The sequence below is a fragment of the Phodopus roborovskii genome, unplaced genomic scaffold (assembly GCF_943737965.1).
Source record: "Phodopus roborovskii unplaced genomic scaffold, PHOROB, whole genome shotgun sequence".
Taxonomy (NCBI): Eukaryota; Metazoa; Chordata; class Mammalia; order Rodentia; family Cricetidae; genus Phodopus; species Phodopus roborovskii.
Genome location: NW_026126470.1, coordinates 22,816,998 through 22,842,782, shown reverse-complemented (window position 1 = coordinate 22,842,782; position 25,785 = coordinate 22,816,998). Strand labels below are relative to the sequence as shown.

The window sequence follows — 25,785 nt, the reverse complement described above, 5'->3', positions numbered from 1 at the left end:
TCCTGAGTAACTGAGTAACAGTCATTCTACTGTTAAAGGCAGTCCCAGCCTCTGCTTTCCTGACTTTTAAATGGGGATGATAGGACAATGGCTTCCTCTGTGTGTGTGTGTGTGTGTGTGTGTGTGTGTGTGTTGAAAGTCATCCTTAGATGATTTTTCTCAGGCGATGTCCACTTTGATGTTTTGTTGTTGTCGTTGTTTTTGTTTGTTTGTTTTTAAGGCAGGGTCTCTTTGTTGCTTTAGTCTGTCTGTCTCTCCCTCTGAGATTGTCATCTTTATGTGGCTTCCAGGGATGCAGCTCAGGTCCTTGTGTTTGTATAGTACTTTACCAACTGAGCTCTCTCCCTGTCCTTTCCCTGGCTTTTGTAGGAAGTGAACACCATAAATAATAAAAGCAAACATTGCATAGCAAATATTTGTTGTTATTCGTTAAGGGCATTCAAAGGACATCCAGGACAAAAGAATTATATGTGGAGTTGGACAGATGGCATTTAGGCGAGCTGGGAGATCAAGGCTGACTTCTCAAGAAAGGAAGGGTGGAGACAAGGCCTCCCACCACACTCTCAGGGACTCCTTGCTCTGTGCAAGAGCAAGTATACTAATTCTCTTTCTATTGCTGTGGGAAAAAAAAAAGTGACCAAAAGCAACTTGAGGACAGGGTTTATTTAGCTGACCTATTCTGATCATTGGGAAGGGAAGTCAGGGAAGTCAGAGCAGGAATGCAAGGTGGGAGGCAGAGGCCATGGTGGAAACTGCTCCCTGGTTTGCTCCTCATGTCTTGCTGGGCCTGTTTTCTTATACAACCCAGGACTACCTGCCCAGGGCTGGCCTACCACATCAATCAAGAATCAAGAATGTGTCTCCACAGACTTGCCTCCAGGCCAATCTAATGGAGGCATTTTTTCCTAATTTAGGGTCCCTCTTGCCAAATGACCACAGTTCATGTCAAGTTGTAAAAAAGCAAACCAACCGACCAACCAAACAAACAAAAAACAACGCATGAGGTGAGGGAAAAGGTAGGGGCCTCAGAGCCAAAACCTCGCCCACCCGGCATTATCCCCTGCCCCCTCCCTTCTCACTAGGCTCACTAGGCCAACGAACCTTGATGTCAGGAGGGCTGCATATGTGGATTGTTCTAGGCTATTCTAGCACTGCACAGTTTGTGGTTAATGTAGGATAAAAATGGCATTCACAGAGGTCCTTTCCTGTGATTTAGGGCAGAAGCAACGGAGAACAAGAGCAGACTTCAGGACAAAGTCCTTGGTGATGGAGGAGGGAGAAGGGCCATAGTGCAAGATCTTTTCCAGCTCAACTTTATCTCTTCTCCATCTTAGATTTTACCTCCCTGTCTCCTCCAATCCGGATGCCTATCCCCTTCTCTGAAACCGCCCAAATCAAACAAAAATGCAACAACAATTAAAAAAAAAAAAAAACACCCCCACTCCAAACATAAAGAAAACCGGTCGTTCTGCGTCCTGGGTCGCCTGCCCTTTTCTGGTGCATTCTAACGACAAAAATCCCAGGTTGCTGGGGGGGAGGGCAGGGGTTGGGGGCGGTGGAGGTTTACCCTTCCGCAAAGAAACCCTATCGCTAAATGTTCTCGCTCCACCTCTCCAAACGGAGCAAATGAACTGCAGATAAAAACGCATCGCAGCAGCAGAAGCTCCTCAACCACATTCCAGAGAGGCCTGCGGGGTCGGGTGACTCAAGCTCACGGGGACGAGCAGGGAGCGCTCCCGACTTTCCTGGAACACAAACGTCCTAGGATTCACCTTGCCCCTCGCCACCGCCGGTCCCTCTCCCTGACCCGCATCATCTCTCCCCTGCTTCCCGGAGCCCAGAGGGGCTGGGGCTCCCTGAGCCGCGCGCTGGTGCCCGGGCCACCCCACCGCACCTGTGGGCTCCCGGCCCGGGTCGCCTCGCGTTGCGCACGGGCGCAGCTCCCGGGGACTCCGCTAGAGGTCTCTCTCGGGTGGCGAGCCGGGTGGGCGGGATCAGCTGACTCTCCCGGCTGCGAGCCCCGCCGCCGCGCTCCTGCTCTGTCAGTTTCCTCAGCTGCGGGAGGCGAGAGCACCCGGAGCCGAGCGAGCGCGGGGGCTCCCGGAGGCGGCGGCGGCGCGGACCCAGCCAGGGCGCGGCGGATCTCCCATTCGCACGCAGAGCACTCGGCGCCCCGAGCAGGATCACGATGCTGTCCAGCTTGGCGCTGCTCCTGCTGGCCGCCTGGACCGTCCGGGCGCTGGAGGTGGGTGCCGCGCCTCGGGGAAAGGGGACGGGGGAGGCGGGCGCCGGGAGCACCCGATCCTCCCCACCCAGCGCGGAGCCGGGATCGTGGGAGGCGGGGGACACCGGCACGGGTATCCCGCTCTTCGCCGCCCCCGCCTGCGGGCGCCCTGCGCAGCGGCGTCCCTGGCCCAGCCCTGCCCGGGTCCGCGCCGCCCGAGCGGCTCCCCAGATCCGCGCCAGCCCGGGCGAGGGCGAGGGGATGAGCACAGACCCCGACTCCTCCCTGCCTCGAGAGCCGGTCCCGGGGATGCGAGGGACAGCCAGTCGGTGGTGGTGGGGGGGGGAAGGGGACAGGCGTGGAAAAGGGAAAGCGCGGAGTCTCCCGGTGCCCCGAGGAAATCGCCGCCCTTCTCTTCCCTTCCCTGGAGTCCTGGGCTGGAATGGGGACATCTCCGGACGCCGGGGAGCGCCTGGCTCCCCTCCCCTTCCCTTCCCACCCCCGCCCGACTTGGCTGCGAAGCTGGGCTGTGCTGCTGGCAGCGGCGGGCGGAGGCTGCTGCCTGCGCCGCCGACCCCTCTCCCGAGCGGGCGCGGGGTCGCGCACCGCCTTCCTCGGGCAAACTTTGTGCATTTCCGTCCCTCCCTTTTGTGTTAAGTTGCGAGCGATGGAGGTGGGGGGTGAGGGAGGGGACCGGAGAGCGGCGGCCACCCGTCCCCATCCTTCACACTGGACGTCCCGGGCTCTCCGTCGCACCCCCGCTTTCTTCCAGAGACCGAGAAGGTCCCCGGGAAGGGAACAAAAGCCGCGACACCCCGCCCTCGCCGTCCAGGGCGCGGTGGCGGAGCCGAGGTAGTTTGTGCGCCACCGCGGCTCCCTTCCCCGCGCTGCGCGTCTGTCCCCGAGGGCCTGGGGGTGCCGCTGCGGCCCCGCGGTCTCCCACCCCCGCATCGCCATCGCCCAGTGCCAATCCTGTGCGGGGCTGCAAAGTCCTCGCAGAGAGGGAGAGAGGGGGAACCCGGAGTGAGGCGTGCGTCTGGAAAGGGCAGCGCCCGGTGGTGGGGAGGCTGGGGCTCCTGTGCATCTAGGGAGGCGTTTGTCTGATTAAGGTGGGGCCTTCTCTGGGCAGTTCTGGGGACTCTAGCTTAGTCATCCCGGGGGGGCTCAGGATGCTAGGGAGGCTCCTCGGGGTCCTTTTTTTTTTTTTTTTTTGGAAGGGTGCAGATGAGAGGGTCGAGTGGAGTGAAGATTAAGACGGAGAAGATGGCGTCTCTGCAGTGCAGCAAAGAAAAGCTGTGTGGAGGCTGCAGCCTGTGAGATCCACCCACCACTAGGTGTATAACAAGTCTTCTCCATTCACCCAACTCTCCCACATTCAGCACAAGGCTTGTTTTCCTTTTTATCCAAAGATGCCTAGAAGTTGTTTGTGTGGCAGCTGGTTGCATTTCGCATCGTTTGTTCCCTTTTCAGCATCTTAAGCATTTTCCGATATCCCTTTCCCATCATATGCTCCCCTTCTCCCCCCCCCCCACCTCATAGTAATTTTCCAAAATAGCAATTTCCGAATGAGTACTTTCCTGTAATTCCACAGGGACTGTCCAGGCAATCACACTAGTGCGAGGTTTTTTTTTGTTTTTATTTATTTATTTTTAGTCCCTAATTTACAAGGTCATTGAACTTTTCTCCCCTCTATTTTTTTTTTTTTTTTTTAAACGCATAAGGTCTGGAAATCACCTCAGGCTGGTTAAAACAGGTCTTTTTAGGAGTCTTAAGAATTTAGTGTTCCATTTTTTTTTAAAAAGTCATTTAATTAAGGAAGGAAATTCTGATTTCTCCTATGACCTAAAATTTTAATTGCATAATCATTCAGTTTTCCAGATTGTCTTACTATATAAAGACACATGACTAAGTAATTACAAGCGTAGCTTTAATTTTTGGAGCTCTAGTCAAAACTCAAACATTTTATTTATTTTGATTTTTTTTTTTCCCCTCAAACTTGTATAAGGAGGGTCAGGATGTAGGCCAAGATGAAGTTGATTTCTTTTTGGCTTGTGCAATTGCATATCCTTTTCCTGCTAACCCTTTGCATATTATCCCGGTAATCGTCACCTTTGGAGGGTGAATGTGACAGTCTTATCACCACCTCTTTCCAATCATGGGAAGGGTAGGTAATTCACACTCATGAGGTGTGCCAGAGGCTTGTGCTGGTCTGGGTCCACTGAAGCCACGGAATGACATGGTGGCAGCCTTTTGTACATCACAGAAAACAGGTCTGCTGCAGGTGGCTGTGAATAAGAACCAAGGTGACTGAGGGTAATGACAACGATGCCTCCGCTTCCAGGGATCCTCCTTACCTGGTTTGACATCCCCCCCCCCCTGGTCTGTTGGACTGAAGGCACGCGTTTAAGGAACTCTGCTGGACCCACAGTCTTCTTTGCTTGCCTGTTAATTTCCACTCGCCTGCAAGTGTTTTCTTGTGTGGGGGTGACACCTATCTACTTGCCTTGGTAGTGGTGGTTCTTTCACAGTCTGGAAACCTGCTGAGGAGTGCTGCTCTGAGGTAGAAGCCCACACACACACACACACACACAAACACACACACACACACACACACACACACACAGCAGCGAGGCTGAGAGTTTGATGGGCGTCCATCAGTGGGAAGCCATGATAACTGGCAGGCTATAAACGCTTGTCTTTTGTCCACCCCAAGCAATAGCACCCCCCCCCACAACCCCTGCAAGACCCTGAGTACTGCACAGCCGTTAAATGGTGGGCCTGAAGAAGAGAAGAGGTGTGTACAACAAGATCACCACACTAAATTAGGAAAGACTGTTTAAAAATAAATGGGGAAAAATACGATCAACCGGCTGCCGAAGGAAGTGAAGTTAGCTTTATTTATGGTTAGGGTTCTTGCGCACTGTTACAGGGTCCCCGTTTGAAGTTTGCCATTGATGGCACGTTAGTTTTCTACATTTGTTTGATAATGAAGATTATCAAACATAAATCCTACATACAGGGGTGGAGCAAAAAGTACTTAATAAAACAAGGTACATTAAATTACTTCTGCAAGCAAAACAACAACAACAAAATGTTGTTTTAGGATCTCCAGGGCATCTTTCATGAATAATTCCTTTTACAATCTCTGTCTTTTATGCCAGTCTATGCAAGATGGACCTGCACAAATATACTTTAAATACCAGGATGCAATATTTAATATTTGACTGTATGTACTTAGTAATCCACACTGAGTACAGAAGTATGTAGGGTGAATAAAACATGCATATAATTAATGTGATATTAAAAAAAAAGAAAGTATAGATTAAGCAAAAAAAAAAAAAGAAGAAAAGTACACAGTAAATGGTGTACTGAGAAAGTGTTACAGGATAAATACCTGTAGTTAAAAAGATTACAGGGGCGATAGGGTTAGCTAGTCCTGGAGCATTTCCTGGTTCTGAGTTTCCAGCCAGGTTTGTGTTGCAGGCCTGGAGAATGAAGGTTAAGAATTCGCATGGCTGTATTTGTTCACACACAAACACTAGCATGTACATGCAGGGCCTTTGTCTTATCTGCGTTCTTTGAGCTTGCTTTAGAGCCAGGCACAGATAAGGTTTCACACAATGAAAGAACAAGCGAGTGTGGGATTCAGTTCGATTCACCGCCCCATCTATTCATCAGGGAAAACCTTATTGATTTATTTTTAGGCCAAGTCCTGCCTCAGCTCTGTCTGATCATCTCTACATAGACCCAGTCTGTCTTTTCCTTCACGGAGCTTCCATTCATCTAGGGGAGGCAGCAAATAAACAGAAACGTGTTGGTAGGTGTGTGCTGGACTCTGGAGCTGGGTGGAGAATTAGAAACGAGGAGGTCAGGGCTAAAAGCTGACTCTCACGTGTCCTCTCCGCCATGTTAACCAGGCGAGTAAACAATAAAAGGGAGCTTCACTCTACAGCCAAGAGGAGGGAGGCAAATCAACTTTTTAAAAAGTGATTCTATAAGGAGCACGGTTTCCTTAATTAAGCATGTTTCCCAACCTTGTTTGCACGGCAGAAACATGGAAGGTTTGATTTTTTTTTTTTTTTCTTTTTTCCTTTCTGTATTTGTGTGTGTGGTGTTGGGATCAAATATGGAGACTTAAGCATGATGGGCAACTGCTCTACCACTGAACTACATCCCATCCCAAGGAATCACGGAGATTAAAACAAAACAATGGTCAAAAGCCCAAGAGTGTTGTCAGGGTTCCATCCGGTACATCAAAAAGAGATCCCTGGGAGCAAGGGGGGAAAAAATCTCCGAACAATTTTAAAATAGAAACAGGGATTTTGAGACCAGTTACAGAACTGAGGCCAATTCAGGACTCAGCAGGCTGTTCTGAAAACAAAGAAGCCAAGTAATGCTGTAGAGGCCAGGGTGTGCCAGAAGCGGCGAGAAGGGCAGAGGCAAGCACGGGCCATGATTCCATAGCGTCCATCTCTTCTCAGAGCTGTTGGCCTCCACGTTACCTTTGTAGCCAAGACCGCAGTCACATCCCACTCCCTGGTCTAGATAACCTTGTGGTCTCCGGGGAAATTGTCTCCCTTGGCACACACCCGCCTTAGTGAGGGCCCGCCAGCAGCCAGTGCTCTGTTCCCAAGCCCTAACCTGGTTTAGGACTCTGGCTTTCATTCTGTTGTTTTTGTTTGTTTGTTTGTTTACTCAACCGTGACATCTTTTCCATTTTTCCTAGGGGGTTCCTAGGTCCAAACCACGGGATGTGGATTGATAGTAAATACTGTCTTTTGCAAGTGCTGGTGAATGCTGCGACCTTCTGCATCACACATTTTTTGTGTCCCACGCTCACAAGTGGGTGGGAGGGCTCATGGCAGGCTGGCAAGGCTAAGGTGAGGGAACCAGCATGCTCCCTGGAAGAGAAGCAAGTCTACGCAATTAGGTGTATCGTATCTCAGACTCCGTGGAGACATTCCTGAAGGGGGAATGATACTTAGCTCTTTCCCCAGTTTAACATGGGTTGCTTTTGAGAGAGACTGCTATTTATCATGAAAAACAATGTTTGGTAAATTTTTTTCCTCCGATCGATCTGTCTAGTAGGTTTGACTGGCACCACCTTTGAGATCACAATTCGCCCAACTTTGGATTAGAACAACTGTTGTAGTAACTTATTTTAAAATAGATTTTAAAGAAATTATCTTTTAATTCATATATTTTGCTACTAGTTTTTGAAGAAACAGTATGTCATGTTACAGAGAATTTGGGTTCATAGACATTCAGTCCTAGCTGCAGTAGTCGGCAAAGAAGATATTTTATTTAGATTTATTTTGTGTGGCTACTTTTTTATTTTCTGAAATGGGGGGTCTGTGCTCTGGTTGGTTTTTGTTAACTTGACACAAACTAGTTACCTGAGAAGAGGGACCCTCCATTGAGAATTGTCTCTATCAGATTGGCCTGGAGTCAAGTCTCTGGTGGGACAGTTTCTTGATTTATGATTGATGTGGGAGGGCCCAGCCAACAACGGGGTGGTGGTGCTACTCCTGAGCACCAAGGTAGTCAGTCCTTGGGTGTATAAGAAAGCAGGCTGAGTAAACCATGGGCAGTAAGCGAGCAGCACATCTCCATTGCCTCTCTTTAGGTTCCTGCCTCCTGGTTCTACTTGAGCTCCTGCCCTTGGCTGTCCTTGATGGTGTGATGTGTGCCATGTTTAAGAAGTAATAAACCTTTTCCTCTGCAAGTTACTTTTGGTCATAGTTTTATCATAGCAACAGCATCCAAGTTAGGATAGTGCCGAAGTTAACCTTGACCTCCTTGCTTCGAGTCATTCTCCTGCCTCAGCCTCCTGAATGGCTAGCCTACAGAGTCATACCGCTGTGTCTCTGAGGGGTTGTACATCGAAGGAGCAGTAGAGACTGAACCAGAACTAGAGTAGACCATGAAATAAGAAAGTGGAAAGTGCTTTAAAAATTGGTTTGTATTGTCATTTTATCGTTCTGTGTATGGTGTGGCTATGTGCACATGAGTGCAGTTACCCGTGGAGACCACAGGCCTTGGATCTCCCCAAAGCTTACAGGTGGTTGTAAGCCAACTGAAGTTCAGGTCTCATGGAAGAGTAGAAGTGCTTTTAGCTGCTGAGCCAACACTCTAGCCCATCTCCTCTATGGAAAGAACTGGCGTTAGCATTTATAATGTTGATTTTTAATGTCAGGCAGGATGATAGGCTAGTGATGTTGAATCGTTGAGTGTTTCTCAGATGTATAGAAAGGGTAGCATTTCACATTGCTTTCCGTTGCTGTGACACAGTACCTCAGATGGTCAACTTAAAAAGGTTTACCTTGGCTCACACTTGGGGAGGTTTCAGTCCAAGACTGGTTGGCCATATACTTCTGGGCCTTTTGTGAGGCAGCATATTATGGCAGAGAATTTGTGATGGATCCAGATGCTTCTATCATGCTGGCCTGACTGGACACAAACAGGAGAAAAGAGACCGGCATCTCAAGGTCCTCTACAAGGACATGCCCCTAGTGACCTAAAGATTTCCAGGTAGTTCTTACCTCTTAAATACCCCGCCACCTCCCTGACCATGGCCCTTCTAAAGACGAAGCCTTTAACCCACTGGCCTTTGTGTATGTTTATAATTCAGACTATAACACACATAGGTCCAGAAACCAAACGGGAGTGAGGTTGCTTGAGCATTCTGGGTGTTGTCTCCCCCAGAGATACTGGCCATGGTTAAGTTTCTGTGCTTTTGTAAAACATGGAGAGTGGTTACTTATCATTGTTGAGGATTAAATTAATATATGATATACTTAAAACATGTAGATAAATGAATGTATGCTAATATGTAACTTGATGTACCATCATAACTAAGTGTCTCTACTTTTATAGGATGGTAGAAAATGAATATATTTTTCTTATACATAGTTATGGGAAGCTAAAGTAATCTTTGTGATATTTCACTTATTAGAGTAATTACCTCACTTACTGTCTAATTAAGAGTAAGAGGAAATTGGCAGTTAGTTCTCTACAAGGATGAATGAATTTACCCAGGTATATGGCACATGCCTGTAATCATAGCACTGAGGAGACAATGATAGAACAATAGAGAATCACAGGTTTAAGGTAGCTTGGGTAACATAGCAAGACTGTATCAAAAAAAGAAAAAAAGAATTTGTTCAACTATGAAACAGCCTAGGTAAAAGTTTTTCAAACACTTGTTATAAAATATTATTTATTAAAAGGTGACTTTCTATTTCAGTTGGATTTTTGAAAATGTTAGAATAATTCACGCCGTGCTCCTTGAAGAATTTAAGCTGCACTGAACTGATACGTGCTGGGTTTACACAAATGGAAAATGCTCATTTTTAAGACTGTGTGCTAGCAGCCTTCCGTGTGTTTAATATTGAGCCAGCTGATGCACTGGCTTGATTATTAATGCAGCTTATTAATTGGACTTCTTTGGGTGTGTGCGGAGCTGTGGACACGCTTAGTTTAGTCTTCAGCTGGACCTTTTGTATGAAAGTGAATCATCAGGCTTTGTCATCAGAGCAGAAGTAGAAGACCCAAACGCCAGCCAAAGAAAGTCAGTCCCGGCATGGAAGGCTCAATCGGTCCTCACTCAAGACAGGACACGAAGGCAGCCTTCCTGTCAGGAAATCAGCCTCAGAATGAGTTTATAGAACGGCTGTGTTAGGCCTGACATGTCTTTAAAACTAAACTGTGGCCTATGACTCAGTTAAAAAAAACCTGTAGAAAACATCAGCAGGTTTGCTTGCATGCACTATTTCCACTCTCTGTTGTCAAAATTAGTCTGATGATATTTGAAACGCTTGGTGCCCAAATCTGAGTATGCTGAGGTTAAATTGTGTTTGCAAACAACTTGGAAGAACCAAGAAGCAAAGGCCTTAGGAGTGCCTGAGTTCTTATGAGCCTGTGTGTGTTTAGAATTTGGATAGGGGCTGGTTCTGCTCTAACTGGAACTACAGAACCCATACTTACTACTCAACCTACTCAGAGTAGTTACAGGGAGGAAGGAGAGATGGTCTCACAGCTTGGGTGTAGGGCCAGTGAGCACCCATAAGAAGACGCAGGTAAGAAATGGTTTTGTAGATCATGGATCCCAAACTGAGGACAACGATGGACATAGAAGTTGAATCTCCTTATTTGTAGGTGGCCTTTTTTCTTTTTGTTCTCCAGTTCAAAAGATATTTCAGATTAAAATTTTAACTCTACAACAACAATAAAAAATAGTATTTTGTTTTTTGTGATTTCATGATTATGAAACTGTTCTTTGTCTGGTTCTTTTATTCAGAGAGTCACATTTGTCCTGTGTTCTGGGCTTCTAGAGATGCACATACTGTCTTTATATTCATTGAAAACAGTGAGGCTTCCCAAGTGATAGTGACAAATTACTCTTCAGCCTTAGGAGATCCATCTGAGAAAGTCACTGGAGTTAAGCGAAGAAAAGCTCCATCCTCTTGTTGCTTTGCTAAATTTCCAAGCTTTAATGACAGTCATATATCTTAACTCCATGGAGACATTTTGCAGGATGATAAATACGAGACTTAATCTTACCCTGGAGGTATATTTGTGTGTTTCAGATGTGCCCTTTTATCCCTTGCTTCCAAGTTCTCATTCCATCACGTTTGCTTTGTCTATACAACCTACTTTTAAAAAAAATTATTTAAAATTAATCTTATAAACACACATTCCTAGATGATAAACACACATTCCTAGATGGTTTAAATTTTATCATTAAATAAATTTCAGAGCGTGTATTCATTGTGTACGGGACTGTGCTGCACGGAGACATTTTCATACAAGTGTGTGCTATGTGTGTATTCTCCCCTCCCTTGTTCCCTTTCCCTTTCTCTCCCCTTCCTTCCCCTCCCCTCCCCTTTCTCCCCCTTCTCCCAGTTCCTTTTTCCCAGTTAGCTTCCTTGGTTGCCCTAGGCAGTTTCACTTCTACGTTCATGTAATACATACTTGTCTTTATATATCCACACAAGATCCGGGAACCACATAGCAAGAGAAAGCATACAAAGTCCTTTCTGAAATCTTCACTGTGCGGATACACATTTTCTTTACCCATTCTTCCGTTGGAACCTGGGTTGTTTCCATAGCTTAGCAATTGTGAACATTTCTACAATAAACATTATATGTCTGCACATACTTAATTGATATTTTACAACACCAATAATGAAGCAGTATAAACTTATTTTCGCTGTTTTCTGTGCTTGGGATTGAACCCCGGGCCTTGTAGAATATGTAGGTATTCTACCACTGAGCCATGTCTCTATCCTTAAACTTCATTTTTAAAAGGTTAATGGTTGCCAGGACATGTGGCCAGCCACTGTGGCACATGTCCGTCAATCCCAGCACTCAGGAGACAGAGGCAGATGGACCTCTGTGATTTCCAGGTCAGCCTGATCTACAGATCAGGTTCCAGGACAGCCAGGGCTACACAGAGAAACCGTGTCTCAAGAAACAAAACAATGAAACGAAAGATTTCTGGTTGAGCTTAGAATACAGCCATTGAATCTCATCATGGCGTCTTCATAGTCGTGTGCCTCATTTGCTCCTCTCTCCCACTGCATTTCATTTTAAAAGGAAGTAGAGTGATCTTGTCTCCCAAGACTTGGTGGTTAATCCTTATCTGTTCCTGTTACTGAATAATGAATTCTCAAAAGCACAATTACTTCCCCCCCCCCCCTTTTACAAATACATTCCTCACATTATATAGTATAAACAAAAGTGATCAGGATACATAAACATACTTTTTCAGCTATATGTAGTTTTTAAGTCATTCAAAAAAGAAGTCCTCATGATACACTCTTTTTGAAATCTCAGCATTTTGGAGACTGATACTACAATTTACCAAATGAAAAGTCACATTTTATAGCAGATACTCCCCCAATTAATGCTTCTTATACTAGAACAAGTATAGTACTATCATTACAGTCTATTAGTTTGAGATGAAAAGTTCTTCAAATACTCTACAGAAATGTTCAAATCTGAAGATTAATTTTAAGAATATTTGATTTTTTCATATTAAATTAAGTAACTACATCTAAAATTAAAATTCAATATTTATAGAGAAGTTTCTAGCTAAGGTTTTCTTGCCAGGTATGTTACTTTTTTGGTAGCTGTGATAAAAGCAATTTAAGGAAGGAAGTCCCACCCCCACCCTTCCCCACCCTTCCCCCACCCCCACTCCTACCTTGCTGGGTACAGAACACAGGGCCTCATTTGTGCTAGGCAAGTGCTCTCCAAACTGTTATCTCCGCAGCCGTGAAGGAAGGTTTTTTTTTGAGCTCACAGAATGAGGGTACACATCATGACAAGGAAGTCACAGTGGCAGGGTTATGAGAGGGATGGTTACATTACATCCATAGTCAGACCAATGCTGGCGCTTGGCTTGAGGTCTTTTTATTCACCCTGGCATGGCAACCATGTAATGGTATCATCCACGTCCAGGACAGGCCTCCCTTCCTCTTTTAAACTGTCTGGAAGCATACCCACAGACACACCCAGAGTTAAACTTCCTGGTGACTCTACATCCAGTCAAGTAAACCATCTCATTCCCAGGAGGCCTTGATTCATGTGGGTGTATTTAGAGAAGGAAAATCCAGTTTCTCATCGTTCAGCAGGAAGCTTCAAGTGGTAAACAGGAAATAGAAGCGCGGGTGGGTAAGACATGAAGGAGGACTCTACGTGGAGGTGTGTTGTGTGTTAATATTTTAGGTAGATTGTTTTTAGTGTCTCTGGCAAGATCACTACCCTGAGGTAAGCTGAGGTATCCGAACTATTCACTGCAATGTGGAGGAATGACTTTGAACTAGGGTCTGCTTTGAGATAGTTAAATATTACAAATGAGAATGGGGACGAGGGGAAAATTAATATTGATTGTGATCACTTTCTGTAATTGGTCATTAATGTCAACACCTTACATCTAGTACTACTAGGTGTTTAATAAAAAACTCTCAGTGAGTGCTGTAGAAATTCTGTAGTGCAATAATCTAGGGTTGTATGGTTGGCTGCATGGTAGATGTGCCAGTGGGCACGGTGCTTTCTGCTCAAGTGTTAACCGAGTTCACATCCCCAGCACCCACATAAAGACTAGGCACATGGCATGTATATGTGACGGCGTGCTGGGAAGGTGGAGACAGGAGGATCTGGGGGATGTACTGGCCAACCCGCCCGACAGAAATGTAAGCTACAGGGTCAGTGAGCGACTGTTTCAAAAAAAATAGGATGAACAGTGATAGAGGACATGTTGACCTCTGACCTCTGCACAAAGCATACAAGGCCAGTGCACTGCCTCACTCTACACAAATATGTGCATTCACATACAAAAATAAGTTCACGTAAAAAAAATAAATGTATGCATGTTTGACCCTGGATAGTTGAGGCGGCTTCTCTGTATGTTTTCAAGATTATGAACAAGGACACTTCTCTAAGATTTATTTTTATTAACGCTGACAGTAACTTAGTAATGCCTTTCATTCACAACTCTTCAGGAAATTTAGTTGGGATCTTCTCACCTACACCTAAGAAGTCCCCCCACCCCTTTAGTTGAGGGAAGATTTTTCCATGTTGCCTGAGCTGGCTCAAACTCACTGTGTAGCCCAGGGTGTCTGTAAGCTCTATTTTGCCTCAGCCTCTTGAATTCTGGGGTTACAGGCTTGTGCCCACATTCTTACAATGTATTTCATCAGTATCCTGGTTTATTATGATAATCTCAGTAGAAAGTTCCTAGAAATGATTTTGTTTGCGTAAGGCTTAGAAAGAAAATACTGTATACTGCAATTAAATTTTGTGAGCATCAAAGTGAAAATTACATCGCCTTTGTCAATATTTACTTAAATGACTAATTATTTGTTCATGTTTGCCATTTAACACCTAATAGTTCCTTCTGAATTTAGTGTAAAGATGATCAACATTGCATCAAAAGTAGTGTGGATTTTGTTACTTGTATTTTCTAAAGAAATTGTATAAATTGTACTCTCCCTGGCCAGGCAGTCCTGCCTCATGCCTTTAATCCTAGCACTCAGAGGCAGGTCGATTTCTCTGCTTGAAGCCAGCCTGATCTACAGAGGTAGTTTCAGGAGAGCCAAGGCCACACGGAAAAACCCTGTCTCTAAAAGAAAAAAAAATGTGTTTTCCAATGTCAGAAAGCCAACACTACTTTATGCCATGAAGATGTCAGGCACTGAAAATCTAATTGAGGTCATTATGATTAGCTTTGCATCTTTTCCCTGGTGTTCAGTTTGTTAAAATGTCTTTTTAAAGGTTTATGTCAAGTGTTAAATCCTCTTGCACCAAAGGAGTCAGGAAATTTACATTTGCTAAATATAATCTGAACTTTATTTATTTAATTTATTTATTTATGGGCTTTTGTCTTTTGTTTTTTTTTTTTTTTTTTTTTTTTTTTTTTTTTTTTCTAGACAGAGTCTCACTATGTAGTTCTGGCTCTCCTGGAACTCACTATATAGACCATGCTGGTCTCAAACTCAGAGAGATCTGCCTGCCTCTGCAACTTGAATGCCTAGATTAAAGGCATGGGTTACTATGCTCAACTTGATAAAAAAAACTCTTGAAAGTGGCTTATTTTTCACCGTTACTTGAAGAATGGCGAAGGGCCCTACTTGCGAGAATGTGTTGGTGACCGTGGGGTATTATTCAATGAAGGATGAGAGGCAGGAATCCCTGAGGGAAGCCAGAACAATTAGATTCAAACTGGAAGGAGAGCCTGCTGGCCAGAGATGTCCTCACCATTGAGTAATTTATCATCATGGCTGTCAGAGCTGTCTGGGACCACGATAATGAAGGATGAACCATCCTAGAGAGTATACTGGAATTTACTCATTTACTTTTTAGATGCTCTTGTCTGTATTAGTACATTTTTATTAGTTCTTACAGAATTTCATGCATGAATACAATGTTTTTTTGATCGTATCCACCACCCATTCCTCACCCAACTTCTCCCAGATCCAATCCCCTTCCTTCCCACCCCTCCCAACTTCCTGTTCCTTTTATATTAAAGAGTAAACCAAATATAGTTTGTGCTGTCCTCATATCCATGGATGTGGTGCTATCCACTGGAGTGTGATCTGTCTCCAGGGGGCCACACCTTAAAGAAAGTGGTGTCTCCCTCTTCCAGAAGCCACAGACTGTCAATAACTCCTCAGCCAGGAGTGAGCCCCTCCCCGGTCCATACTGGAATGTGGACTGGCGTGACCACGTGCAGTTCTTTCACAGGGAACCACACCTGTTATCTGTGAATTTTGCAGCAGACTTACCACGATTAGAAAACACTGTTTTACTCTGGATCTTAAAACCCGTAAGCCCCCTTCCCCTCTTCTGTAATGGGATGAGAATGTGTGATAAAGATCTTCTATTTGTGGCCAAGCACTGTATTGGGATTTAGGAATGGGGATCAGACTCCCTGTTTCTTTGTACTTATGTTGGAATGTTTCACTTTTATGAGTGGGGCTCAGAGGTTCAATTTGTCTGCTTGTGAATTTCTGAGGGTCATGTGTAAGGACACAGATGGGAAGAATTCAGTTTATTGAAAGTGTTTCTCCTGTGTGTAGGTTTCTAGTTGTATTTATTGGTTTCATAGATATCTGATGAGAGAGGAAAACATCAGTATCAATCTCTTCTAGAGAAGAACAGACATTTGATAAAATATTCCAGGTGTTAATTGTCACACGTTAAATTATTTACAATTTTGAAGTAACCTGACTTGTTGACTCATTGCTCATTGACTCATTCATATCAGAGTTTGAACACATACAATCCAGTTCCAAGTCCCTGATTCTGCTGTCATCAAGTGAGTTGAGGTAAATGTTGGAGTTTTAATGGGATGTTTGGGTTTGGAGATCATATGTTCTATACCTACTCCAAATTCTCTTAGCAAATTTGAGCATCATTTTAGTGATGCAGACATCAATAGGAAATATGTTTTTTTAATGGCTAATTTACTACTCATTACTTTTTCATCTGTCTGTCTGTCTGTCTGTCTCCATGGACATTTACAGGATGGCATGTGTTTCAGCAAGAGCCCTAGCTGGAATCTCTGTAATGCTGTATATGGAGAAGTAACTTTCTATACATTGTTTATTTTGTTAGTTCCACAGTCTAATGAAGAACAGAGACACAGAGAAAGGAATTAATATGTCAAAGGCATGGATAAGACCCTTTTGACAGTAAATGGAATTTAGTAGAAGTAGAGTTGGGTTGCCAGAGATAAAGAACAGCATGGGGTCAGGGTTCCAAACGAGAAACTATGGCTACATGTATGAAGAAACAGTAGGAGATTTAGGGTTTCAGAGGCCCTAAATTTGAATTTGGTTTTCTGAGCAACAGCGTACTTTTAATGTTCTTAAAATAGAAGTGGCTATAATTCAGCTAGATTTAGGAGCTTTCATGAAAAATCTTGTCAACATATGCTTAAGCTTGACCAGATTGTGGCACATAGCTGCAAGGGAGTCTGGTAAATGTGTTATTATTACCTGAGCACACTGCATCCAGGAAACACAGACCAGGGTCTATTATAAATATTAATTTTGTCTTGGTTTTTGAGACACAGTCTCTCTCTCTCTCTCTCTCTCTCTCTCTCTCTCTCTCTCTCTCTCTCTCTCTCTCTCGGTAGTATTGGCTGCCCTGGAACTCCCTATGTAGACTAGTCTGGCCTTGAACTCACAGAGACCCTCTTGTCTCTGTCTCCCAGTTACTAGGATTAAACGTGTACAACACCATCCCCAGCAGGACAGAGAAGTCAAATATTTGACAGCAGTTTGTAATTTAGATAAATATAGTATTATACAGGAAGTAGAAGAATATGATAAGACTAAGAAATGTTGTCAATTAACATAGCTTCTCCATGAACAATTAGAGTGTAGTTTTGGAATTTTCTTCCACGTTTCCTACCTGCTGGCTAACCGCATAGGAAACCTTTGTGGAATGATGGGAGGGGAGGTGGAGAATGCTTTTCATTTATATGTGGGATCACCCAGGAGTGGAGCCGACAGAACGCAGAACATTCCTGGAAAACCCTTCCAACTAGCATATTGTAAAAAAGCTAATTTCAGTGGTTTTCAGAAGAAATGGCAGTGTGAGTTTCCTTTCCCTGTTGGTAAACTGTCATTCATCTCACCTGAAGACTTTGTTGTTGAACTTGTTCTTTGAAAGGAATAGCAGTGACATAAGCTTTGAGGTTTTCTAGAAAGGAGCGTAGCATTCAGAACCTCAGCGGAGCCAGATCTGCCCATCATGTTAAGCCGCTTTCCTGCCACTACAGAGCTCTTCACATCTGTTGATGCTTAGCCTCTCTTACCCAGAGTGGAAAGATTTATGTAAAAGGAGAAAAGAAACTTCAATGTATGTCTTTCACAAATTGAAATGGGGCTGCCGGTTTAACATCCATTTGAATTATGTCCACTTTCTAATCATTTCAGTTACTCTTTTCTTTCTTTCTTTTTTTTTTTTGTTTGTTTGTTTGTTTGTTTGTGAGGGAGGTTTGACATAGGGTTTCTCTGTTGTAGTCCTGGCAGACCTAGAATTCACTTTGTAGACCCGGCTGGCCTTGAACTCAGAGGTCTGCCTGCCTCTGCCTCCAGAGTGCTGGGATTAAAGTCGTATGCCACCACTACCACCTGTGTCATTATTTTTAGCCATAGAGGTATATGCTATTGATCCATTGCCTGTGTGCAAAATAGGAAAGCAGAAGTGTGGCTTTAAAACAACTGTTATTACATATAGTGTGGAAATAGAAGGTCAAGTGTACTGTGAGGAGCCAGGGATAGCATTTATCCATGGCAGCACTCACCAGGAGTCATTTCATTTCAACAATTCTCTGGCCTGGACCTGACTCCTAGTCTTAACTGTCCAATAAAACTATCATAGAACTATTAAATCTACTTTGAAATTTTTAGTAACCACATAAAAATATAAAAGAAGGTAGAGGTCAGTGGTAGAGTGCATGTTTAACATGTGTGATGCTCTGAATTCTATCATGAACACACATTAATAATAATGATTAATAACACTGATAGATAGACAGATAATTTTTCTTTGCCAGGAAATCCAAAATATTCTCTCACTATGTGACCCATATAATGCTAATTATGAAATATGTTGCATTTTTAATATCACGTTTTAAAGTTTTATAAATTGTGCATATTTTAATTCAGATCAGTCATAGTAGCCGCCATGTTGGTCAGCAGAGTCTGTAAGATTGACCATCTCTGCTGCCTTACAGAAGAGCCTCACCTGGAGAAGGTGGAATCCTTCAACCCTTCTTAAGCCCCTTGATTTTCCTGGTGAAGATGAACAAATCTAGGGATGCTGAGCTGTTTACAACCAATCACATGTCTATTCACCATCAGGAACCGTAATGTCCGAGTTTGTTGTCTTTTATCACTATTCCCTTTCCTAGGTTCATGTTGTTACAATACTTAATATATTAGGGACGTTAGATTGTTGCTTTTGGTTAAATATTGAGGCAGGTGTCTCAAGAACATTTGGTGCACTTCAAAAAGATGCCATTGAGTTTGGAAAAAACTGTTTTGAGAAGGGTGGGTAGAATTTTGATTGAAATGTTAGCTGCCTAATTACATGAAAGGGAGATATGTTGTTACCATGAAAAATATACTTGTGGATGTAAGCATACACATGATGAATTGTAAATATATACATAAAATACAAATGAATATAAATATTACACATACATACATATATGTTACAAGCATGTTTTGCCGCCATCCTGGTCCTACAGCTGTGCCAGCCCCAAATAACACACGGAGACACTGTATTAGATAAAAAGCTGTTGGCCTATTACTAGCATTACTTATTGGCTAGCTCTGTCTTAAATATTAACCCACTTCTATTAATCTGAATATTTCCATGTGGTCTATCTTATCGGAGAGAGGATCCGGACCTCTGTTGGCCTACATGTTGAATCTCCCTACTATTTCCCAAATCCTCCTTGTCTCCTAGTCCTGCCTATCTTGCTTTCCTAATGGCTAACAGTGCTTTATTCATTAACCAATAAGAGAAACATATTTACAGAATGACATCTCCCATAATATATACATACATACATACATCTATCTTTTTTCCTTCTGTTGCAAGAGTGTGTATGTGTATGTGTGCATGCATGCATGTGAGCATGCTCTTCTTACTCAGTTATACTTAGAGTATGATTTTTGATTTTTTTTTTTTTTGACAAGTTAAGCCCAGCGCATTCCTGGCATGTAAAATATTTTCAGGATGTAAGCCAATGTGGAAACTTACTGGCTCAGTATGGCAGGTCCAGGAAGGGCAGGCATAGTGTAATCCTGTGGAGTGCTTCTCCTTGCAAAGTGTTTGTTCTTTGCTGTGAAAACATGCTTGGTGGGTAAACTTTCACAGCTGCAGGGTGCTTTTCATCTTCCCTAACACATTTATCAGAGTGGATGTTGTAGATTGTGTAAGAGAACTTTGAAGAGAGGTTATATTTATTCATGTGACTTAGTTTGGCAATCATAGATTTAGAGCCTTTCTGTTTGAATGTTGGGACTAATTCTCATCCTTGGCCAGGCCTTTCCCACAGAGGAATCACCGACCTTTAAGCATGTTTGTTTTATGTGTTTGCTTTATTTCCTGGTGCAAATTATTGGATTTTGCCCATTGTGACTTGTGTGCCTAGACTTAGAAGTCTCACGGCTTGTAACAATAGTGATGTGGCTGAGCGTGATGCTGTAACTCCAGCCAAAGTCAAGAGGATCACCAGTTCAGGGCAAACTGAAAAAGAAAAAGGAAAATAAGAAAAACACAAAATAGAGAATCCTCCATTTTCTTACACATGAATTTTTAAATTCTTTAAAAAAAAATCTACAGTTTAAAGTAGTTTTTCATAGTGGGAATTAACAATTAGAAAAAAAAATTGAGCTGTAAAATGCTTACAGGAGTCATTTCGAAGTATGTTTAAGTTGCATTTTGAGTTTGAAAGATTACCAATCGAAGCCAGGACAGGGTAGCACAGGCCTCTGGGCTTCTTCAGAGGGTGACACAGAAGGACAGAGAGCCCTGAAGTCTGATTCAGCTCCATAGTGGGAAGGCCAAAGGGCAGCTCAGTGAGATGTGTTTCATGATGGAAAGTGAGAAGAGGGCTGGGAATACATCCGAAAGGCAGAGCATCTGTCTAGCATCTGTGACGACCTATGTAGATGGACCTTCTTTTCTGCCACCAACCCCAAATAACGACATGGAGCCTAATGTTTAACTATGAAAGTTTGGCCTTTAGCTTAGGCTTGTCCCCAACCAGCTCTTATAACTCAAATTAACCTGTTTCTATTAGTCTATATTCTGCCATGTGGCTGGTTACCTCTGCTCTGTGCCTTATGTTCAATTTCTTCTGGGTCTTATTAGAATCTCTGCCCAGCGTCCTCTTTGCCTCCAGAAGTCCTGTCTAACCTCTTCCTAGCTATTGGCCATTCAGCTCTTTATTAAACCAATCACAGCAATATATCTTCACACAGTGTACAAATAATCTATAATAGCTCTCTGTTTAAAATCTTCAGTATTGAGGGATGATAAAAACATAACTGTAAATTCATTGTGGGCAAGTAAGAAAAAGTATTTAAAAGAGTCTGTTTTAGCCACAAATGTTTTGTTGTTGTATTTTTGGAAAGCATTTTTCAGTTATGCTATAGACTCCAGATGGTTTGTTATTTTTATTGTTAAATCTCAGTTGTAAATTCTTTGTAATTAGAAAATTTAATGAATGCATCAATTAGTTTAAAGCAATGAGCTATTCATTTGTACATGAGTTTTTTTTTTTTTTTGGTAATTTAATATTTGACCGAGTAGTGACTTAGAGAAGGTCTTCATATGCTAAGTACCTGCTGGTGCTCCAATTATTTATTGAGTGATTTAAATCACTGCTCAGTTCATCCTTCAGCTACAATGTAGTATTTACAGAAAATGAGATGAACAGACATTATAAAGGTGAACAGGGCCAATAATAAAGAAAAGCAACCTGGCCTGTCTATTGAAACAAGCAGCCCTCCCATTTAATGGTGCTATGAAAATTTGTGCAGGTAGAAGTTTGTCTGTAGCAAACAGTGTGCACATGAGTGAAATTGTAGTTTCAGTTTACTGGAGCCATTCTGTGGGAACGTAATTGGGTTGTATGATTTCACAAATGTAAATAGAGCATCGTCTTTCCCATTTCCCTGCCGCTAATGTCTCTCCTGCTATTATGTTGGTAAAGAGAAAGTTATATACATTATTTCCCAGAAGTTCCCAAAGGTACAGACTCTTTAGCCACTGAAGAGAACTCTGCTTTTCTTTAAATTCAACAATGTTGTGAAATGCTATTTTCATAGGTCATAGCATAGGGTCTGGAGCCCACTTAGCCAGATAACACATAAGCTCTATTAGCCACTGTCGGCCTGCACAGTAAGCCAGTTTTATACGTTTGTACTGTGTATTCCATAGGCTTAGGAAGCAAGATTCTGTTGTTTATTTACTTATTAATTTATTCTGTTATGCTATAGTTGTGTTCTGCTACTGCGCTAGACCCCAGCTTCATGTTCACTTTTGAAAAGAAGATAATACTATAAATATATAGCAAATACGGGTACACCTCCTAAGTTAATGAATCTGAATTTCTGTACCAGCAAAAAAAAGCAGGAATTGTAATTTTAAGAGTACTGTAGCTTAACATGCTAAGTCATTTGTTGAGCCCCAAACTCTACGCTAAGAACTCAGATCCAGCCATGAAAAATGAAAAGGGAGAAAAGAAGTTAAATGCCTGATCTCTTAGAGCTTCTGCCCTGTTGGGTAGATAGCAAGCCAAACACACCAATCAATAATACATCATGTGCCACTGGGGATTAGGCTGTGAAAAAAAAGGTTAATAGGCAAGTGAGGGACTAAAGAGACAGAGTCAATCAGACTGTGAATGCGAAGGCGGACCTGGCACTTTGGTGTAAGGATTGTTTTGACCTGAAGGCAACCGAGAAACAGCAGACAGTTGAAGCTTTTGCCTGCTCCCTTTCTGCCTAGACTTAGGCCACTTTCCCTCTGTGATGGCATCTGGCCTATCAGGAAGAAGCTTATTACTAAGTCCCTTGGACATGGCGCTGACTGGTCTACATTAGCCAACCCTCGGTTCCCTCTCTCTTGTCTTTCCCACAAGTAGCTGCTCTTAGCAGCCCCGTGTCTCATCATATCCACACCGCTGATTGTTACTAAGCTCTGTGGAGCTTTACTTCTTTTCTGTAGAGTTCTCCATCCCTCATGTAAAATTATTTCCATCAAATAAAATTATTGTATCCTGTTAATCTGCATTTTGATGGTTCAGTTTACAAGGTTACAAACAAGAAGAGTAGAAGAGGGAGTTTTTTTGTTTTTGTGGGTTTTTTTTCCCCTGCAGTTGAAGGGAGAGGGGACAGCAAATGCTCCTATGAAATGGGACCTTGCTGGGCAACTGAGAGATCATGGAGTCTTACAGACATCCCACCAATTGTGTATATGTAACTTCATTGATGACTGACATTGATGAAGTACTTCAAATACCAATAGAATTCCCTGAGATCCTGAAGGATGTACGTTTTCATCAGAAGGATTTAATGATGGATTCCATAGTCAAACATCTAAATAGGCTCTTAGGCTGCATAACAGTTCTTCCTTCCCTTTGCGTTTTAAAACTTAAGATAGCAAGAAATACTGTCTTATAGTTATTTCAGCTTCCACTTTCTGTGGGGGAAGGAGAAATGAAAGAATTTGCATTATGAACTTGGTGATGTGTCATGTCATGGTGTGATATCCTAGTCTGGAATAAACTTCTTTATTTTACGTGTGAAAATACTGTGTAAAGAAGCCCCTTGCCTGTGGCAATAATGATAACAGCTGGTAGCATATAGCACCGTCTAGAAGTCGGGTTCTCAGAAGTGTGTCTCACGTGAGCGCTCCCTGACGGGAGCCTAAACTGGACCACATTAACAATCTGTCCTCAGTGCCTCTGAACCACGTCTCTGGCCTTCCGGTGTGCAAAGGCTGCTGGGTGGAGCTCAGCTAGTGTTTCCTGTTGGGCCAGACATCTTTCCGTGAGGAAGTTAGCCTTAGGGTGGGATGGACTGATAAGGAGGCAGGCCAGGCATCCAGTCCACTAAACCGTCAGTCAGTTCTAGGCTGCTCTGGGTCCTCGCTGTCGCATGAAACAATGCTGAAGGCTGGTGCCCGCTTTGGGGTCTTCTCTGCCTCTTCTTCCCAAGTTGTTAGAATCTTGAACAGAGCCTCCTCTCCTTGCTTACTCATCCCTCATTCCTGACCTTCTTGAACCCTACAAAACCCTGAAGAGAAAGGCATCTAAAGAATGCTGGTCAGGATGGGGACCACTTCCCTGCCCTTCCTGGGATTCTCAGCTCTCTGCCAGGCACCAGCGACAGTCTTGGCTGCTTGACCAGCAAGAGAGAGCTGCAGAATTCCAGGCTGCTTGCCTTCAAAGGCCTTTACTAACCCCTTTGAAAACAAAGGGTGGTTATCACATATCAAAGTGTACAGGCAGGGGTAAGTAATTGAGAGATCTCTCTGATAGGTCATGTGGCTTCTGGGCCCTGCAGAGGTTTGCTCAAGTGTTCCCGCCTCAGGTAGCATGGACTTCTGCCTCCCAGGCCCTGTTCTGTGAGCCTTGACGGTGTTTAAGTGCCCATATCAGTTATTGGTCGCCAGTTTATTTCTCTGCCCCAGTCTCTCAGCAGTGGATACACATGAAAACCGTCTTGGTGGTTATAGGTGACTTTTCAATTTCGTTAATTCACAAAGCGAACCGAGCTACAGCAGCAACAGTCTCTCTGTTTTGGGAGAGTTGTTTCGTTGTTTTTCAGGATGGGAATGTTAACTCTGGGTGGGTTGAATGTTTTTGGAGACAAACCCCAGGCTGCGGGAGGGTTGTGATGTTTTGATTCTAGAGGAGTAAGCTTTCTCCCCTCTCCATGGCTTTGCCCTGACCCTGCATGTATCAGGGCCTATCAGATGTTAGGCTGTCTGATCCTGTTACACCCACATCCTGTTGCTGCATCCAAGTGCTTTGAGGCTGTATTAACACAGATTAATTGAACAGTTGCCCTGTGAAAACAGATGCCCTTCGCTGCTTATTTCTAATAAATCGTCGAGCCATTTAAAAGACTCCCTTAAAGGAGGAGGTACATCTTCCTGCAAAGCTGTAGCCCAGTAAAGCAAAAGTAGAATGCTTATGTCCCAAATTAGTGTGCTATATTTAAAATCAGTGGCCTTAGCCTAGCCAAGACATGGTCCTTCTCTGTTTAATGGGCCTGCCATCTCTCCCTCTCTGAATTTTATATTTTCTGTATTCCAACCAGAAAATTGTGAAAAAGAGTTCACCACGGTAAGACATTAGTTTTCAACTATTTCGTATTTTCCTTACAAATGGAAAATTATAACTGACTTTGAAATATGAGGTTGAGTTTGGCCTCTTCTGAACCAAAACCTAAAGCTTCAGTAACATTTTGGTTATGGGATATTATAATAAAATAACTCTCTATTTGTTTAAGATGAAGATATTTATCCCGTGGCCTGCTGAATTAAAGCAAATAGAGAATAACACAGATAATGTAATATGAAGCAAGGAGAACATTCTCTCTAATTGACAAAGATGTGCATAATACAAAGATCCAGGTATTGATTTGATGCTCTTCATAGACTGAGAAAGGCAGAGCAAATACTATTTCAAAATCCAATTCAAGTGAAATTAGATTCAGTGAGACTACATCATTTGCCCTCCACTGAAAAAATAAGGTTGAGGTTGGAAATCTGGGCTGTTACTTAAAGGAAGTGAAATAAGCCAGAGACAGAGGTGAGCACTGAGTGACCTCCCAGGTGGAATCTAAGCGCCGAACTTAAAACAGTAGATACTATTCACTGCTTGATGGAGAAACTGGGAGATGTTGGTCAAAGGGTGGCAATTTACAGCTAGTAAGTATTTATCATTATGACTGCTGCTATAAGCCAGCGTTGGTGATTGGCTTCTGTCATCTTCGTTTGCCAGATGTTCTCAGTGGCTCTGTTCATGAGAGGCAGAATGTAATTAACATCCTTAACCCTCTGTCTTCAGCATTAGCATTTATCCCAAAGTAAAAGAAGCCAATCACCACCAATCCCTCAATGCAGATCCCAAAGTATGAAAAAAAAAATCAAGAAATCATAAAATATATCATCAAACTGTTAATTATAGAACAAGCAGCTTTGTAGCATGGACAAGGCCCTCAAGCTTACATAATGGCTAATGATATGTAATTGCTTGCAGTTTTAATGATACTCTGTGGCTATTCTGCAGCATCAGATTTACATACCACCCTGGCATCCCTACCTTCTGTGTTTATTAGATACTAGTCGTGATCGTGATCGTGTAGGGCTGGTTGCCATTCTGCCTGGCAAAATCAATTGTAGAATTTAAAGGGAAGTCTGGGAATTAATATCAGTGCCCTACTTTAAAAGCAAAATAAAACAAACAAAAAAACAGCTTAGGAATTTTAAGCTATTGGGTTAGCTATCACCGACTA

The 25,785-nt window shown here is 43.2% G+C and overlaps 1 protein-coding gene across 6 annotated transcripts in view; it reads left to right on the top strand.

Annotated features, from left to right (window-relative positions):
* The first annotated feature begins 2,002 nt into the window (after positions 1-2,002).
* The window catches only part of App (amyloid beta precursor protein), a 204,088-nt gene continuing 180,305 nt past the window's right edge, over positions 2,003-25,785 (top strand). For 2 of the 6 annotated variants that reach the window (XM_051191795.1, XM_051191792.1), the window contains exon 1: positions 2,007-2,245. In XM_051191795.1, coding sequence (XP_051047752.1) covers positions 2,189-2,245 — 57 coding nt within the window. In that variant the 5' untranslated portion in view covers positions 2,007-2,188. Of the gene's footprint in view, positions 2,246-25,785 lie in introns of all 6 variants that reach the window. The other 4 variants (XM_051191798.1, XM_051191794.1, XM_051191797.1 and 1 more) reach the window with 4 other exon arrangements.